Consider the following 18,906-nt stretch of genomic DNA (forward strand, 5'->3'; position numbering starts at 1 on the left):
GATTAATGAGTTGTGTTTTTGTTTTCATAGAGATCAATGGTCCATATATTTTCTGAGCAGTGAGTTTCTACTACTCTGTTCTACACACTTACACACGCACGCACGCACACACACACACAGACTTTTCCTCCTCACTTTTTCCCCAATGAGCTCTCACTAGCCCCTCTCCTCACCTAACCTTTTGACCTCTTATCCCACTTTCCTCCTTCCACCTCCCTTGGCTCCCCCATCCCCTCCACCGCCCCCCCCTCCTCCTCCTTCCTCCCCCCTTCCCCTCCGTGACCTCCCATCACCTTTCCATGACCTCCTCGGCCAGGTAAACGCAGGGTTCCACCTCACCTGGAAATAAAGACGTTAGAGTATCTCCACTGTCTGAACCCTGTGCCCTCGGGAACCCACCTTCTCTCCTCTCTCTCTCTCTCTCTCTCTCTCTCTCTCTCTCTCTCTCTCTCTCTCTCTCTCTCTCTCTCTCTCTCTCTCTCTCTCTCTCTCTCTCGCTCTCGGTCTTTTTCTCTGTCTCTCTCGTTTTCTCGTTTTCTCTTTCTCTCTCTGTCTCTCTCTCTCTCTGTCTCTCTCCCTTTCTTAGTCTTCACATCACATATTTCTCAGTGTGAAGCTGAGGTTTTCTGCGTCTGGGACCCTTAGAGACTGTGTTTCTGTCCTCCTTCTCCCAGTCTCCTCTACACACCGGCTTTGTGCTGGGGGGATTAGGGTTGAGTCTCTCACAGCCTCATCTCTAATATTATCAGTGTTCCATTTGTAGGGAACATCACTAGTAATATGTCGCCCTGGCGACGTTTTACCATGTCCCAAAACGAGGAAGTGTTTGAAGGGGGGCGGAGGGGTAGAGGGGAGGGGTGCGCCCATTCTCTCCCAAAAAACACTTTTAGCGGCAAAGCGATTACCTCTTGTTTACTCAGACACGCTTCAGTGTGTGTGTGTGTGTGTGTGTAGTGTGTGCATTATTAGCATGTAGGTTTTATCCTCCCTGCAAAAAAGCAAAGTGTTCTCTGGGGAGCACCCCACACTCCTCTCCTCCTCTCCTCCTCTCCTCATCCACTCCCGCTCTCCTCTGAGACGGGAAACACTCTCGTCTGGTGCTTTTGTTCAGGTTAGCAGAGGAACACGAGTCAAACATGTCACCTGTGTACTGCTGCGCTCATGCATATTCATAAGCACTCCATCACAGAATATATGGAGCAGAGAGAGAGAGAGAGAGAGATAGTCGCCATCCCCTCTCTCCTTTCTTGCTCGCCCCATCTCCCCATTTCTCTCTTTTTCTCCGTCTTACTCGTTTGCTTTAGAACTTTCCCGTAACCAGGGAAACCTTTCATTTGTGTTTTTACAATAAAGGAGCCTGACTGTAGAGCAGAAACACAGAGCTGGGGAGGTAAACACATGCAGTGTGTTTGTGACAAACGTTTATGATGAATCAAACCACGACCCTGAAGTGGTGCTCCCGACTAGACTGTATAAATACCTCCTCCCTGGCAGCTGATCAGGGAAGCAGACATTAGACTCTGCTGCTGGGACACTTCAACAACCTCTATGTGGACTGTGTGTGTGTGTGTGTGGGAGAGTTTGTGTGTGAGTATGTATTTGTCTTTGAGTGTGTGCGTGTGACAGAGAATTTGTGTGTGTGTGTGTCTGTTTGAGAGAGTTTGTGTGTGTGTGTCTGTTTGGAGAGAGTTTGTGTGTGTGTGTGTGTGTGTGTGTGTGTTTGAGTGTGGGTATGCATTTGTCTCTGTGTGTGTGTATGTATGTGTGTGTTAGTGGGCTACGGGGCGGGCTTCCAGGGGCCCCAGTCTGACTGTGTGTCTGATTTGGCGCTGGGGGACCAGATGGGCCCACTGAGACCCAGAGGCCTCAGGAGCAGGGAGAGGACACACACACACACACACACACACACATACACCAAAACACTCACTCACTTATATACACATACCCTAACCAGTCTCTGTAACTGTGGTCAACTACAGCAATGTGATCAAGATCAGATTTTGTGGTTTTCTGCTTTAGAGTTTAATCTGGACATTTTGCTACTTACATAATTTATATTGTCCTATTTATGAACTCAGAGGTAGAGAGTATGTGTGAGATGAATAGAGAAACTGAAGCACTTTAAGCCACGCTGCACCCATTGTAAATTACCCAGAGCGCATTGCAGCCTCACCTGTAGAGATCCCGTCTGGAGAGGTGTGAAGAGATGGCACCCACTGCCACAGAATCACTGTCTCAGGTGTGTGTGTGTGTCACATGCAGATACACGTGTGTGTGTGTGCGTGTTCGTGCATGAGTTTGTATGTGTTTGTGTGAGTGCTTGTTTGTGTATGTGTGTGTGTGTGTGTGTGTGTGTGGCTGTTCTACATGGGGAGTGTCCATGCTTAAATAGTCTAGCGTCTTAACTCAGGCCCAGCTGAACTTCAGTAACTGCCTGCTGCCATTGATGCCTGCTTGTTGTATTGACCTCCAGTCGATGCTGTTTAAGAGGGTTGAGTCGATCCACTTAACCAGACACTTAACCTGGGGACAGGGGGATAGCATGGTGGCCAGCCCACCTAGGTACAGGGGGGTACACCCCACCATCACACCCTGACCCCAGATGGGTCCGACAAGCAAGCTGTGACCTCTCTGTGGTTCTCCACAGTATTCCAGAGAGGGGGGCAGGAGAGGAGCAGCGAGGAGGAAACGGGAGGGTACGGAGGGTGTAGACATTAAAAGAGAAAAAAAGTGTGAGAGAGAGAGAATGAGAGAGAGTGAGATAGATGAGAGAGTCAGAGAGAGAGAGAGAATGAGAAAGAGCGAGCGAGAGAAAGAAAGAGAGAGACGGTGGTAATGGGGATCTGGTGGTCCAGCCGGGTGATGACCGGGTCTGAGTCTCAGAGAGAGTCATAGAAAGCCAATTAAATCCCAGTGCTGAGCACCACCCGGGCCCTCCACACCAGAAGCCCCACGCCTGGGGGAGCCACAGAAAGGCCACTGAGCTGGGGGGTCAGGAGAGGTCAGCCAGGAGGAGGGAGGAGGGGGGGTGGAGGGAGGAGAGGGAGGAAGGGATGGGGGAGAGGGAGGGATGGGGGAGTGGGAGGGAGGAATGGGGATAGGGAGGAAGGCAGGAGAGGGAGGGAGGGAGGGATAGGGGGGAGAAAAGGGGGAGAGAAGGGGGAGGAATGGAAAGAGGAAGGCAGAGCAGAGGTGGAGTGAGAGCGTGACTAACAGGGGTAGAGGAGAGGGAGAAGAGGAGGATTTTCATCTATCTGAACATTTGTCTTTCTGCTGTATCAAAAGGATTGCTCAGCATTTTTACACTCTGCCGCTGTAGGTTTTGGCGTTTTCGATGGACAGAATGCGTGCGAGGGTGTGCGTGCCTGTGTGTGTGCGCGTTCACGCACGCACGTGTGTGTGTTAGTGTTTGCTCCTCAGCTTGTCACTCCAGCCGTCCTAAGTGAGCCTCCTCTCCTCTCCAGTTTCCTTGCCTCCTCCTCTTCACAGCTTTTCTGCTTATTAGACAGTAAATGTATCTCTTACAACACACACACACACACACACACACACATATTCCTCCAGTTTTGCGCTCCAGCGTCGGTCTGTTAGATTCTCCTCCAGATAGAGAGCTCTCATCACGGCGCTGCAGATAACTCTCTGTTCTGGACAGACCCTCTGAGTCAGCACTATGAATTCACAGCTCGCAGAGTGCAACTAAGACAATCAGTTAACACATACTCACAAACACACACACCTAACGTACACACACACACTGAAAATACACTCGTAAGCCTTCCACATACTGTAGGTGTATTCAGCTTCTCTGCATACACCGACCTAAATTGTGTGTGTGTGTGTGTGGGTGTATGCACTCTGTGTGTGAATATCCACTTCTGCGTGTGTGTGTCAGTCCTTGATGAAGCGATGCCATATGTTTGTCTCCAGTCTGTTCCAGAAGGGTGACTGTAAAGGGCCTGTGAGTTGATTGTGTAACCTGTCAAGTGGATGAAAGCACACACAGGTAATGAGACACTTACAAGGGACACACACACAGGCAGAGAGAGCGGTGCTTAACATCTATGTGTGTGTGCGCGCGTGCGTGTGTGTGTGTGCAAGCATGGGTCTTAATTTGCTTAATTTGCTAATTGTCCGATGACAATAGTGTGTTGGGACTGGGCATTGACCAAAAAAAACATTTGGGTGGAAAAGGGGTTGATAGATGCCCAATGCTGTCTGCCCTGTGATGTCAGAGGTGATGTCAGAGGTGATGTCAGAGGTGATGTCAGAGGTGATGTCAGAGGTGATGTCAGAGGTGATGTCAGAGGTGATGTCAGAGGTGATGTCAGAGATAACACAGGTGACTCACTTAGCCCTTGTTGTACCGGACTAAAACCGTACTGAAGGTTGTACTGCCCTCCTGGCTATCCGAAGCATTGGAACGTGTGTAAGTGTGTTTGTGTAATTGATGGGAGGGAGGTGGGGGAGTAGAGTAGGAAGAAAGTGTAAGAGAGCAAGAAGAGAGATGGATGTGTGAAGGAGAAGATAAGGATGTAGGGAGCTAGATCTAGAGAGAGAGAGAGAGAGAGAGAGAGAGAGAGAGCTGGAGAGAGAAAGCGTGAGAAGAAGAGAGGGGCGTGGGAGGGGGGTTAGTACAGAATAAAGTAGCAGTTAGCGCCCCTCCACCCTCTCAGATAGACTCCAGACTGCCGTTCAGTATCCACACCAATAACCCCAAATTACACGTCTAGCACCGAGGCTGTTAGGTTGTTTTCTCTCTTTCGCCTCTCGTTCTCTCGTCTCTCTTTCTTTCCTCCCCATCAGTCAATCCCGTCTTTGGAGCAGGAGAGAAAGGAGGGTGAGGAGTAGGGCCGGGAGGGGGGGGGCGGGGGTGTGTGAGCTGAGGCGTGGGGGGGGTGGGGGGTGAGGAGGTGGAGAACTGAATGGAGGATGACCGGAGGGGGAGGGGGGGCAGGAGGATGACAGAAAAGGGGGGGTTGAAGCAGGATCAGGAGGGAGGAGGAAGAGAGATTTTAAGATCAGAGAGGTGAGGAGTGAGGCCGAGAGGGAACAGGGGGTGAGGCTAGAAGGCGGAGGTAGAGGTTGGACACTTGAAAGTGCTGTCTCTCAAAGTGACTGTATGGAGATGGTTCTGTCCTGGGTAGGCCTCAGTCTGGTTCTGATTGCAACATTGAAATGATTTTACTTTCAGTCTGGATGAGAGAGAGAGGAATATCTGTAACACATTGCCTCCACATTTATCCCTGCTTCTAGAGGTTATATACACACACACACACCAAAACGTTCACAATAGGCTGTGTGTGTGTGTGTGTGTACATCTGTTTCCATATGAAACCAGTCTCTTAGAAGCTGAAAGTGTTTTATGGAGTTTAGCATGAAAACTCACAGTTGGGGTCTGAGGCCTAGTCATAAACATAAACACACGCACACACACACATACACTCACAGACCAAATCCCAGCCGGTATGTGAACAAACATGGGATGAAAGAACCAACAGTAAGGTTGAACACACCTATAAACACTTCCTGTTTTATTGATGAGCCTCTAAAGGAGCTTGTGATTCTTAGGAGCGCTCTTCTTGTGTGTGTGTGTGTGTGTGTGTGTGTGAGTGTGTGTGTAAGTAAGTATGTATGGGAGAGGCTATTCATGATTTGCGCTCCTGAGACTTACTGGGCACACACACACACACACACAGTCCTACACTAATAAATTCAGCCTAATTCATTCTCTGTGTTCTCCAGGGAAAAGCTGCAGATTTGGCTGAACAGAGGAAGCTTCAGGTTACCTCCTCTAAATAATAGATGCTGCTCACAGACCTGCCCCACAGCACACACACGTACATACACTCACGCACACACACACACACAAAGCCACACGCATACACACACAAACACACACATGCGCATGCAGACAGAGATGTGTTCAATTCTCTTAAAATTCACTGGTCTGAATAAATATTAGGAACTAGTAGAGTGTGTGTGTGCCTGCAAGTGCATGCATGTGTGTGTGTGTACCGGGGACAGTGCAGCAGAAGGGTCTCTGTGCTCCATCAGGGACCAGGCCTTGCTTACCAGGGGTTAAGTGTTCCCTCCTGCTTTAGTTTTGTCCCTCCATCCTCCTCCTTCTCTCCCACGCTCTCTCTATTTCACATTTTCTCCCTCTCCTCTCGATGTCTCCTGTGTGTGTGTGTGTGTATGTGTGTGTGTGTGTGTTAGGAAGGGATATTGGATGGTCAACAGGAGAGGGTCGGGTTACCCAGATGAAGAGCGGTGTGGTGGGGCAGATCTCACTCTGACAGACCACACACAGGAGAGAGGATGAAGGGAGGCGAGGAGGGACGGATGGAGGAAGACTGGAGGGAGGGATGAAGGGGGGAGAAGAGATGGGCGGGGAGGGGAGGGAGGGAGGGATGGAGGGACTAGGAGAGAAAATGGAGTGTGGGAGAAGGGAAGAAAAGGAGGAAGGGGAACGAGGTGTTGAGAAGAAGGGAGCGAGGGAGAGGAGGAGATGCAGGGAGGGTGAAGAGGAGGTAGAGCGGAGGAGAGCCTGCCAGCCACCCACACTGGACCTCTCTTAAGGTCCTCACCTCCCGACCCCAGCTTCCAATTAGAGCACACACTCACACACACCCCTTGTGTGTGTGTGTGTGTGCAGGGGGGGTGTATTTAACCAGACTGAGCGCGGCGCCCTGGGGAATAGGAAGACATCACTTGTAGACGCTCACACACACTCCCTCCATGCTCTGGAACATCTAACTGCTCCCCTCTCTAGAGGCAGAGATACACACATCATACACGCACACACACATACATTTGTCTACTTGCTTCAGTCAGTTACAGTTTAGGATAGAGATACAGTACAACTGCTTGGGTCAAAGTTGTGGGGTTAATAGTAGAGTTAAGAGTATAGGGTTAAGGGTTACTGTAGGTATGAGAGGTCAAAGGTTAGGGGTCAGGGTCAGGAGTTCTACTGTAAATGTCTACCAATGTGGACACTGACGTTCTAGATTGCCAGCCTAAATCTATTACCACATGTTCTGGGATGTTCCGGTATGTTCCTTCTATAACAGGATCATTAGTCTCCGAAGGGGTTTAAAGTAAAGCCTAGTAACAGAGCGGAATCAAAGTCTGTGTGAAAGAGGGAGCTGGCATGACAGGACTACACACACTAGACACTGACGTCACGACTCTGATTCCAGAACGCCGGCACGCTATCTAAAATCACACATGGGGCGACATTATGCCGGCTTTGTCTGGTTCAGTGTAAACAAGCAAACCCGGCCTAACGAAGGCTCTTCTTTACCGCAATATTGCGGGATCTCTGTAGAAAAAAGCGTTCGCATGTGTGTATGTCTTTGGGTGTGTGTTTGTAGTATATTGTGTCTGTGTGTGTGTGTACAGTATGTCTGTGTGGATGAATATTTGTCCGTGGATTCCTCCCTACCAACGAACACACTGTTATCTGTCAGGCCAGTGTGCCACCAAGGGCTGTTTTCCTGCATGTGTATGTAGAGTGCAAGTGCTCACATTTAGGCATCAGTGTGTGCGTTTGTGTGCACACATTTTGCGTACATATTACTGTGGGTGTGTTATGTGCCTGGGAGTGTGTGTGTTTGTGTGCGTGCGTGTGTGGGTGTGCTGGGAGCGATGGGAGGATAGTGTCCGGTCCTCCCCTGACATGGGTAATCCAGTTCTGTGGCAACCCTTCAGATCCCAGCAGGGCAGAGTGTGTGTGTGTGTGTGTGTGTGCGTGTGTGTGCGTGCGTGTGTGATTCTGCGTGCTGTAGGAACAGGGCACAGAGCCCAAACCTCCTGTTTGTCTGATCGCTGCGTCCCATTGGCTCTGACAGGAGAGAGGTCTTAATGATGCCTTAATGACATAAGCAGGAGTCTCTCTCTCTTTCTCTCTTTCTCTCTCTCTCCCCTCTCTTTTGTTTCCTTTTTTGCTGTTTTGCTTTTCCACACCCACATCAACCTTTTTTTCCTCCATGTCTCTCTTCCCCCTTTGTGTGTGAGTGTGTGCTTCATTAATATGTGTTTTGGTCTGTGTTATTTCCCTTAATGTTTGTGTATAAATGTTGTATTTGTGTATGTGTGTGTCCATGTGTGTGCATGTGTGTGTGTCTGGGCATGCAGCGTGTGTGTGCGTGTGAGCCCGTGCTCATGCATTTGTGTGTGTGTGTGTGCAGCGTGGGGACCAGCAGAATGTGTGTTTTGAGGACAGCAGCGGGGGGCTAATAGCAGAGCTTTGTTGATTTTTAACGAATTACCAGACGCCGTCGCCAAAATAAATATAATCTGCTTTCTGGATTAGCAGTCACAGCTGATTCTACCTACTGACGGTGATTAGCCAAGCCAGACAGTCCCGGCTAACACTCTCCAGTGACCCTCCTCTACAAAACACCAGAAAAGAGACGTAGAGAGAGACTTAGAGTGTCGCTTTATCAGTGATGAGCAGTGACACCCTGTATAATACTGGGGTGGACTTCAAAGACCGGCTTTTTGTTGTCAGGACGAGACACTAACCCTGTTAGGAACATGGCCATGCAGAGACCCTGCCATACACACACACCCAAACACACTCATATACACACACCATTGGAGTATTGAGAGACAGAAGGAGAGAGAGGAAGAGAGAGAGAGATAAAGAGAGGAAGAGTGAGTAAAGGAGAGTGAGAAAAGAGGGAAAGAAGAGAAGGAGGGAGAGAGGACCATGGGAGTTTGACTTCTTTATTTATATACAGTTATAGATGCTGTTTATCCGACCGAAAAAAGGGAAGCTGCTCATCAGTGTGTTACACTGTGAGAAACCACACACACACACACACACACATGCAAACAAGCACACACACGCACTCCTAATGCTACCTACATCTTCCTAGACACATAAAACACATTAGGGCTGCTGTTGGGAGTTTGTATTGGTGTCAGGATTGCCCTGTCAGTGTGTGTCAGGGTTTGGAGTCGCCATCTCTCTGGTACTCCTCCTCCTCTGAGGAGGAAGAGGATGACACATCTGAAACACCTGGGAACAGTGCGGGCCATGTCAGAGTCTAATACACTAGACAGGAAGGGGAAATGCAAAACCTAAACACAAATTGGAGCCACTTGCCATTTTAGTTCAAAACACTGTTTAAAAAACATCATGTATTTGATGGTTAGTTGTGATTTGGTAAGTTGCACACACACACAGCAGTAATAGCTCCCCGTCTGTCTAGTTTCAATGTGAGCTAACATTATTCAAATTCGCTCAGAGGTAAAATCACTAGGATTTCTTTTTCATTCAGCTGCATTTTCATTCCAATACAAATAAACTCACACTGAGATTCAGATTCAAACGGACAGCATTGGTAAAGACACAAACTAACGTGAGTGACAAAGCCAGACCGGGGTCAGCTGATGAGGAAATGGAGAAGAGCTGACAGTGAGATTATGTTCAGACCTGAGAGCACCGACACCCTGGCCAGCTAACCCAGTTCAGATTGAGCCACATCGCGTGTGTTTTCATCCTAATCTCTTGGATGTGATCTTGTTTGTGTGTCTACATTCACCTGTTAGGTTGTTTTCCTATCTCTGATTAAACTCCACACACACGCCAGGTATTAGCTGAATTACACAGTCAGAACTCAGAAACACACAAACAGTTAACCTTTAACCTAATTACAAATGCAAACACAGCACTGGTACTTAAATTGTTAACTCCTCTAAGACGACAACATTAGCTCTTCTTAATGCAGCTCTTTTAGTCAATGCAAACACCGAAACACACACGCACACTTGCTCAGACAAATCACTTTCTTACACTCCTGCTAATTTTACCTACTGGAACCCGTAATGAGGATGAAGGCTTGTCCGAAGGCTGTCCTATTGCTGCTGCTAGTGACAAACACATTCACACACACACACACAAGCACACATATGAATACACACACACCACACATACAATATAAGGACACACCTATACTGTACACACATCAAGGATACATCAAATCCAACCGTATTATTCAGTGTAAGAAAACCCCACAGGAGAGCAGGCTGCAGTGTGTCAGTACAATATGCACACATACACACACACACACATACACACACACACACACACACACACAGCAACCTGTCTCTGCAGCACCCTGGTCCAGTAACAATTATGAGCCATTGGACCTCATGTATGTTTATATAGGTAAATACACTCTCTCTCACATACACACACACATACACACATTCCTACTTATACACACTAAAGCACACACAACAACAACAACAACAACAAAAGCACAAAACACATTCACACACAACCACAAAAGAACAAAGCTGATACTCATCCACACTCACACATGCACACACACACACACACGTGTGCGAAGCGATCCATCAGAGTTATGGGGGTGTTAGAAGCTGAGATCTGAGAGAGGAGAAGGCTTGCCTCCGCATACTGGGCCTGTTGCTCCTCCCAGACTACCGTTTAGATGTGACGCCACGGCAACCAGAATACCAACGAAGGACCTGTCACTCCCAATTTGGCTGAGACGCTTTTGATGTTTTCTTCAGAGAAGGGGGGGGGGGGCTGTGGTAGAGAGAAAGAGAGATATAGAGGGAGGGAGAGGCAGAGACTGAGGTGGGAGTAGAGACGGAGAGAGAGAGAGAACGAGAGAGAGAGAGGCAGGGAGAGAAAGAAACAGGTAGTGCCTCTCTGATTCTACTGTATGTTCTCATTTGCTTCCTCCCATCTCTCTCTCTCTCTCTCTCTCTCTCTCTCTCTCTCTCTCTCTCTCTCTCTCTCTCTCTCTCTCTCTCTCTCTCTCTCTCTCTCTCTCTCTCTCTCTCTCTCACACTCTCTTCTTCTCTCATTCTCTTCTTCTTCTTCCATCTCAGCCACAACATGAGTAGCAAGACCTTGTGAGACGAGGAGGGTGAGAGTAGAAAGAAGAAGACAAGCAAGGAGTCTTTTCACTTGAAGAATTATTTGAACCATTTTACACACATTAGGACGGAGAGCAGCCTCTGTCTTTGCACTGCAGTGTCTGGGCCTCTGCTGGTGCCACCCTGTGTGTGTGAACTCTGTCTCTCGCTGTCTTCCCAGAGCTCCCCAGCTCAACTCATCCATTCCTTCTTTCCCCACCTCACCTCTCACTTTGTAGCCCTCCCTCCTTCCCTTCTCTTTCTCTTTCCCCATCTCTTGCGCTCTCTCCCCTAAACTCTTTCTCTCTTTGTCTTTATGACCCCTTCTCCCTGTCTCCCCCTCTCTACTCGCTCTCTACCCGATCTCTTCCCCCCCTCCCCATTCTCTCTAACCCCCCCCCTTCCCCCTCTCATCCTCTCTCCAACATCCCCCTTGTTTACCCCTCTCTCTGACCTCCCCCCTTTCTACCCCCTCTCTATAATCTTCGCCCTCTCTACCCCCTTTCTCTAACCTCTACCCTCTCTCTCTAACCTACCCACTCTCTACCCCCTCTCTCTCTAACCTCCCCCCCACCTCCTCTCTCCAGCCTCCCCTCTCTCTCTAACCTCGCCCCCCTCTCACCCTCTCTCTCTAACCTACCCGCTCTCATCCCTCTCTGTATAGCCCCCCACCCCCCCCCCCCCCCAACCCCCCAGCAGGTTGATAAAGGCCTTGCCAGCCTGGTTTCCCCACAGAAGTTATTAATTATCTGGCTAATGTGCATCAGAGAGCGTTCTGCCTGATTAATCACTAATGGGGGGGCTCCTCGCCCGGGGGGGTGGAAGGGGGGGTTGTTTTTCTGTCTAAGTAACTCCATTCCAACAACACACACACACACAGGCGTACCCCAACATTTGTATTTCCAAGAACACACACAATCACATAAATCCATCCAATCTCTGCGTATTTCATCCCACACAGACTGTACTCACACACATACACACAAACACCCGACATTCTCCACATATCCATAATATTCATTTAGTTTCAGATTCGGTGTCTGAGCACAACGGGTGGGGGAAGCCATGTTTGGGTCCAACATGGCCGCTGCTAACCAACCCTGTTGACGACTGAGACAGAGAGCAGAGCTTCTCCTCATGCTCTACACATTCTGTAGGACACTTCACTGTGTGTCCATGTGGATTTGTGTGTGTGCTTTGTGAATGGGGTTGTGTGCACATTTGCATGTGTCTGTGTGTGTGTGTGTGTGTGTGCGTGTGTGTCTGTGTATGTGCAGCGCGCATGTGTGTGTGCCCAGGGTAAGATGTGACGACATCCTGTATTCCTACCAGGGTATTCTGGCTCCAGTATGATAAGTAAAGCCAAGTTTATGCTCTTAATCTGCCCTACTCCCAACAGGAAAACAGATAAGAGAGGGGGTGGGAGAGGGGGGAGACATGAAGTAGGAGAGAGAGAGACGGGGAGAGAGAAATTGACTTGGAAGAGAGGGAGAAAGAATGGATGTGGTAAAGTGATCGAGACAAACTGTTTGAGTGAGAGAAAGGGTGAAAGAATAGTGATAAAGTAGAAACACGTAGACATGCAAGATGTTACTAGTATGATCATCTATCCATCCATGCATCCCTCATCCTCCTTCCATCCCTCTCTTAACATCCCTTACCCTCCCCATCCTTCCTCATCCTCCTTTCATCCCTCCCTCATCCCTTCACCATCCCACCCTCATCCCTTCACCATCCCACCCTCAACCTCAGTTCATCCCTCCATCCTGTCAGACACCCAAATGAGTTTTGAGATGATGTGATTGTGCGTGTGTGTGTTTGTGTGTGTGTGTGAGAGCCCACCAGTCTCTATAAATAGCCAGTAGCGTAGCGTTAGCTGGCTAGCTTCAGTGGTTTTCTCATTGATTGGTGGCGTGGCTAATGCCATCTCATCTCTCACTACATTGCTAATGAGGATTCACTCAGCACCCCCCACCCCCACTCCCTAAGCCTCTGGCAACCAAGCTTTACCCCCTACCCAGAAAGGGAGGGGGTGAGAAGAGAAAGAGAGAGCCATAGACAGAGAGAGAGAGAGAGAGAGAGAGAGAGAGAGAGAGAGAGAGAGAGAGAGAGAGAGAGAGATGGGGAGATTAGATAGAAAAGTTGTTACCATAACCCAAAGTTATTATATAAAATATTATATAAAAACAGCATTCCAGAGCATTTCTAAGTGAAGTGTCTGGATATATGAAGGCGTTAAACTCTGTGGTGTGTGTGTGTGTGTGTTGTGTGTGTGTGTGTGTGTGTGTGTGTGTCTCTGTGTGTGTGGTTTGGGGTCCCTGAGGGGAGTCATGTTGCTGTCGATGTGTCCCCCGTGGCGAGGTGGGGGGGGGTGGGGGGGGCTTAGAGTTACCCAGCATGCTTTGTTCCATTGACTGGTTGGCTAATGGTGGGCTCTGTTTTCTGATGGGCATTGACTGCCACCCTCATCAATACCTGGGTATTTAACAGCTAGCAAAACACATGATGGAGCTTTCTCCTCTTCTCTCTTCTCCCTTTCTCTACTCTTCTTCCCATTCCATCCCTCTCCTCTCTCTCTCTCTCTCTCTCTCTCTCTCTCTCTCTCTCTTTCTCTCTCTCCTTTCTCTTCTTCCTCTCTCTTCTCTCTTCTCCCTTTCTCTACTCTTCTTCCCATTCCATCCCTCTCCTCTCTCTCCTCTCTCTCTCTCTCTCCTCTCATCTTCTCTCTTCTCTTCTTTTCTCTGTCCTTTCCACCTCTTCTCCTCTGCTCTCCTATCCTCCATTCACAGTCTTGGTTAGGGCAGGATCTTGTCTCACAGCCACTCAGAAAGAGTATCACCCCCCTACCCAGGAGAACATTCTCCCCGTCCTTTCCCTCCTCCTCCCATCCCTCCATCCCTCCTCCTCCATCCCTTCATCCCTCCATCCCTACATCGATCTGCTCTATTCCTGGACCGCATGTTAGCCCACTCCTGCCTGGGTCAGCTTCTCCATCCCTTCACTCAGTGTGTGTGTGTGTGTGTGTGTGTGTGCATGTGTGTGCTGATCTGTGTGTGTGTGAGCATTTGTGTTTATCTGTGTCAGAATTCTGTTCTTCCTGTTGAATGTCTCTCAATAATGTGCTGCAGAATGCATACGCTATGAATTATTTTTTTCTCTCAGCAATCATGCTAACTTTATAGATCATCGCCAAGCGGAAGAATATTTGTTTAAATTTTCTATGGGTTGAGACTAATTTCATTTGGGGTCAGTTGAATCAATTAATTATCATGTTTCATTAGTTATAAGCAGACCAAGCGACCTCTAAAAACAGAATCGCTTTTCTTTAAAGGAGCTCAATCTGGAGTCATTAGAGCAGAGTTGTTACTCAGTCAGCCCTAAAGAGCCTAAGTGGTCCAGGTATTGATAGTGTATTGATAAGGTATTGGAAACACTCAATATCGTGAGAAAAATCTGGTGGATCAATGCAGAGGTATCCCTTGTGACGTGGTGTGTGTTGCTGTGGCTACTTAAGTGTGTGTGTGTGTGTGTATGTGTTTGTGTGTGTGTTTGTGTTTATGTGTGTGTATGTGTGTGTGTTTGTGTGTGTGTGTGCTCCTCAGGTCCTGTCTCTACTTTTTTATCAGTTGTCAGTTTCCTATGGAAGTGTGTATTGAGTAGATAAGTGGAATAGGCTAGGCTATGCTAAGCTAGGATGGTTAGGTCTGGTCTGGTCTAGTCTGGTCTGGGCTAGTCTGATCTGGCCAGTCTTTTAGTCTGGGCTTCAGTTGTCACACATCACACACACACACACACAAACACACACACACAGGTTAATACATTCTAAATAGAGTGAGCATTGGGAGGGAGCGGAGATGGAGGGGCTTCCCTCTCTTCACATCCCCCCCCCATCTTTTCTTCCCCCTCTCACAGAAGAAAGGAGGGCCTCTGAGGAAGGCTGTCTGTCAGGCCTGTACACGGAGGGGAACTTGTTTGAATACCCTGGGCAGCACAGCATATTTCCTGGTTTGATGTTCCTGGGCCTAATTGTCTTTCATGTGAATAGAGGCAAGCACTCTCCTGTGGGCAGAGGGGGCAGAGAGAGAGAGAGAGAGAGAGAGAGAGAGAGAGAGAGAGAGAGAGAGAGAGAGAGAGAGAGAGAGAGAGAGAGAGAGAGAGAGACAGAGAGACAGAGAGACAGAGAGACAGAGAGACAGAGAGACAGAGAGACAGAGAGAGAGAGAGGGGGGGGGGGAGGGAGGGGGGGAGGGAGATAGAGGGGGGGAGGGAGATAGAGGGGGGGAGAGAGAGAGAGATAGAGGGGGGGAGGGAGAGGGGGGGAGAGAGATAGAGGGGGGGAGGGAGAGACGAAATAGGAGGAAGGAGAGAGAAAGACAGAAAGAGAGAGAGAGAGAGAGAGAGAGAGAGAGAGAGAGAGAGAAAGAAAGAGAGAGAGAGATAAGGGGGGGAGGGAGGGACGAAATAGGAGGAAGGAGAGAGAGTCAGGGAAAGACGACAGAGGTAGAGAAGGAAAGACAAGGGAGAGAGAGTGAGAAGGGGAAGGAGCACAAGGCCAGCTCTTGCATAGCAATGTCCTTTTTTATTATTAGCAAGCTGGATTTCATTAGGGGGATTTTTTTCTTTCCCTCTCCCCCCTCATCCCCCTCTCTTTTTCTCTCATCCTTCCTCTCTCCCAGCCTGCCTACCTCTCTGTGTGTTAATTGTGTGTGTGTTTACGTGGGCTTTTCACTTGTGATGCATTCCAGGGTTTGTTTGTGCACTGAGACAATAGGCTAGCTCTGTCGTAATACACTAGACGACTGACTGGGGACTAGCACCCTTAGCCCTCATGCCCTAATCAGGTGTGTGTGTGTGTACAGTGCATGTGTGCATGCATGATGCTATGTATGTGTTTATTTGTGTACAGTATGTGTGAATGTGTGTGTATAAGTGTGTGTGTGGCAGCATCTCTGTGTGTGTGTGTGTGTGTCAGTGTATGTGTGTGTGTGTGTGTGTCAGTGTGTGTGTGTGTGTGTGTGTGTGTGTGTGTGTGTGTGTGTGTGTGTGACTGCGGAGGGAATATGTTTAAAAAGCCTGGTAATTGATGTGCGTCTGTGAGTGAGAGCCTTAGTTGATTAATGTGTGAGAGGAGCTTCCAGAGACGCTTTAAACAGGCCTCTTAAAATGCTGGAGTGAGAGACGAGTGTTCTGGAGTGTGTGTGTGTGTGTATGTGTGTGTGTGTGCATGTATATGCTCATGTGTGTGTGCACACTTGCCTTTGTTTTTTCTTATCTGTATAGCCACTATTATTGTGTCTGTGTTTGCGTGTGTTTGTCAAACTGCCCTGATGTAAAGTGCCTCACTGCAGCTGTTTAACTAGCTGACATCTGCATGGAACTCATTGTGGATTGGTCCAGAGGAATACACATACAGACACACACGGATATTCAAACCCTGACATACACATGCAGCAGAATGTGGGTTAGAAATATAACAGGGAACAAAGTTTGATCCAGGGTTAGGGTTAGTACAAAAATCACATCATTTCTTGCATATTCTCATGATCAAGGTCAATCACAGCTGCAACCATACAGCTTTAGGATGGTTCCAGCTGAATCCTGACAAGGTAGAACGTGATAAGCGTTATGAATATTCTCCATCATGGCTTCCTGCTTCCTGCTTGCCATCCCCGTGTCCCTGCCTTTCTGAGCTTGCTGATTGGATGCAGTTACACACCTCTATGCAAATGAGGTGGACGATTCTGAGGTCACCCTTGGCTGAGGTGTGTGTGTGTGTGTGTCTAAGTTCCTGCGGAAGGCAAAATGACGTCAATTAAAGAATGAACTGACGTGGTCTCAATCTTACAGTACACTAATAACCGCCCCCCCCCCCTACTACACACACACATGCACGCACACACATCCTCACATAAACACACACCCACGTACCACCTTGATAACTTCCACAAAGCAACCTTTAAACCAACGGTGTTTCCGTTAGCTCCTTTTGTGCACAAGAGATTACCAGATAGAATACTGCTGAAAGCCCCCCCCCCTCTCTCCTTCTCTCTCTCCTCCCTCTCTCTCTTTTTCTCTCCCCCCCCCCCCCTTTCTCTCTTCATCAGGCATAACAGGTGCCCTGTCTAAACGGTGTGCTGTAGATAGTGTGTGCGTGTGACAAATGGCTGTGGTGTTTGTAGATGTGATATGAAAGCCCCGGTGACAGAGAGGCCAGCCTCCATCTAATCTCAGCGTGGCTAGGACAGGGCGGCTGCCGCAGATAGGCTGCTCTCCTGTGGGATATTTCGGCCGGTGAGCCTGTTCTCTACCGTTTCTGCACAGGCGTTCTCCACGGTTGCCCTTTCAGGGGTCCTGATAAGGGGCCTTCAGTGGAGTCAGGTGTCTGGGCTTTATCACTTCCTTTAAGATCACACACACTGATTGTGGCGTGAACACACACGCTCGCAAATGCACTCACACACTCGCACGTGCACACTCAAACAAACTCGCATGCACGCACACACACACATGCACCTTGTCAACCATGACAAACACAGACAGCGCTGCAGTTCCAAACTATCAGCTATTCAGACCGAACTGTGTAGGATCACATCCCTCCTTCCACCTAGCTCTCATTCCTTACATCCCTTCATCCATTAATTCCTCCCTTCTTTCCTCGAGCACTTCATCCCTCCCTCCTTCATTCCTCGCTCAATCTCTCCATCTCTTCATGTCTCCCCCTGCATTCTCTCATATCCTTCGTTCCTCCCTCTTTCCATCCCTCCTTTTACCAATCATTCCCTCCGTCACGCTTTCCTTTTACTATTTTTTCCCTGTCATACTTCTATCCTTTCATCCCTCCATCTCTCCTCCCTCGCACCTCACAAGGTATTCCATCCTCTCCTCCTCTCTTCCTCTCCTCCTCCCCTCCTCCCAACTCTCTCCTCCTTCTTTCCCTCCTCACATCAGTAATCCTTTAAAAGCACTTAAGAGATTGCGGCTCCGCCCGCCTGTCAGTTAGCCGGCCATGCTGGCCCCTGATTGGGGAGGATCTCACGCCTAATTGGATCATCAGGGTGTGATAGAGGATGCAGCGCCCATATTAGGTAAGACTGACTTTGTGCAGCGTAACCCTGTTGAGGAGACCTGTCGGCGTGTGCAGTGACCCCAATGTGGCTAAGAGCCTGTGTGTGTGTGTGTGTGGGTGTGTGTGTGTGTGTGTGTGTGTGTGTGTGTGTGTGTGTGTGTGTGTGTGTGTGTGTGTGTGTGTGTGTGTGTGTGTGTGTGTGTGTGTAGAGGGAGCAACTGTATTAAGGCATCAGTGTGTGGATTAATATAAGATATGTATTTCCAGGCTAACACACCCACACACACCTTTCTTTGTCTTTTGTTTATATGGTGAGGGTTATGGTGAGGTAGACAGATAATGTGGTCAGTGAATTAATTTCTACCCCATCTTCAACACTTTGTGTACATGTGTGTGTGTGTGTGTTTTACATTGGTGCAAAGTACAGAATGTGTTATGGTCAATTTTTTTTTGTCTTTTTGTAGGCATTAAACCTGTGTGAAGGCATTGGGACACTTCATATACTACTGCAAGGATGTTTTGAAAAGTAGTACTTTAAGGTATTACACCAACTGCCATTTACCGTAGTTGTATCTGATGTTGGACCTTATGACTGTGTATTTTTGTACAATCCACTTAAGTCTGTCGATCGGTGGATGTCTTAAGAAGTGTGTGTGTGTTTATGCTTGTGTTTGTGATGTGTTTTCTGGTCTAGGAAGTTGACTCGTTTCGGAAGCATCGGACCACTTCCAGTGTGTGAAAAGGTGTGTGTCTCTGTGTGTATGTTAGTGTGTATGTTAGTATGTGTGTGAGTCTGTGTGTGGGTTAGAGTGTGTGTGTGTGTGTGAGTGTGTCTGGACGGTGGAAGAGGTCTGATCTCTGCACCTTTTAAGACTATCAGACAGTGTGAAAAGCCCTGATTGTTGTAACTGCTCTCATTGGGGCCCAAACACAGGCTTAGATGT

At 48.5% G+C, this 18,906-nt stretch overlaps 1 protein-coding gene across 1 annotated transcript in view; it reads left to right on the forward strand.

Moving 5' to 3' along the window:
- Positions 1-18,906, forward strand: part of ush2a (Usher syndrome 2A (autosomal recessive, mild)) — a 269,485-nt gene that overhangs the window by 64,579 nt on the left and 186,000 nt on the right. Inside the window, exon 2 of the mRNA XM_067260969.1 lies at positions 4,233-4,339. Within this exon, the coding sequence (XP_067117070.1) occupies positions 4,233-4,339 (107 nt within the window). The remainder of the gene's footprint in view (positions 1-4,232; positions 4,340-18,906) is intronic.

This window comes from Osmerus mordax, chromosome 22 (assembly GCF_038355195.1).
Source record: "Osmerus mordax isolate fOsmMor3 chromosome 22, fOsmMor3.pri, whole genome shotgun sequence".
Taxonomy (NCBI): Eukaryota; Metazoa; Chordata; class Actinopteri; order Osmeriformes; family Osmeridae; genus Osmerus; species Osmerus mordax.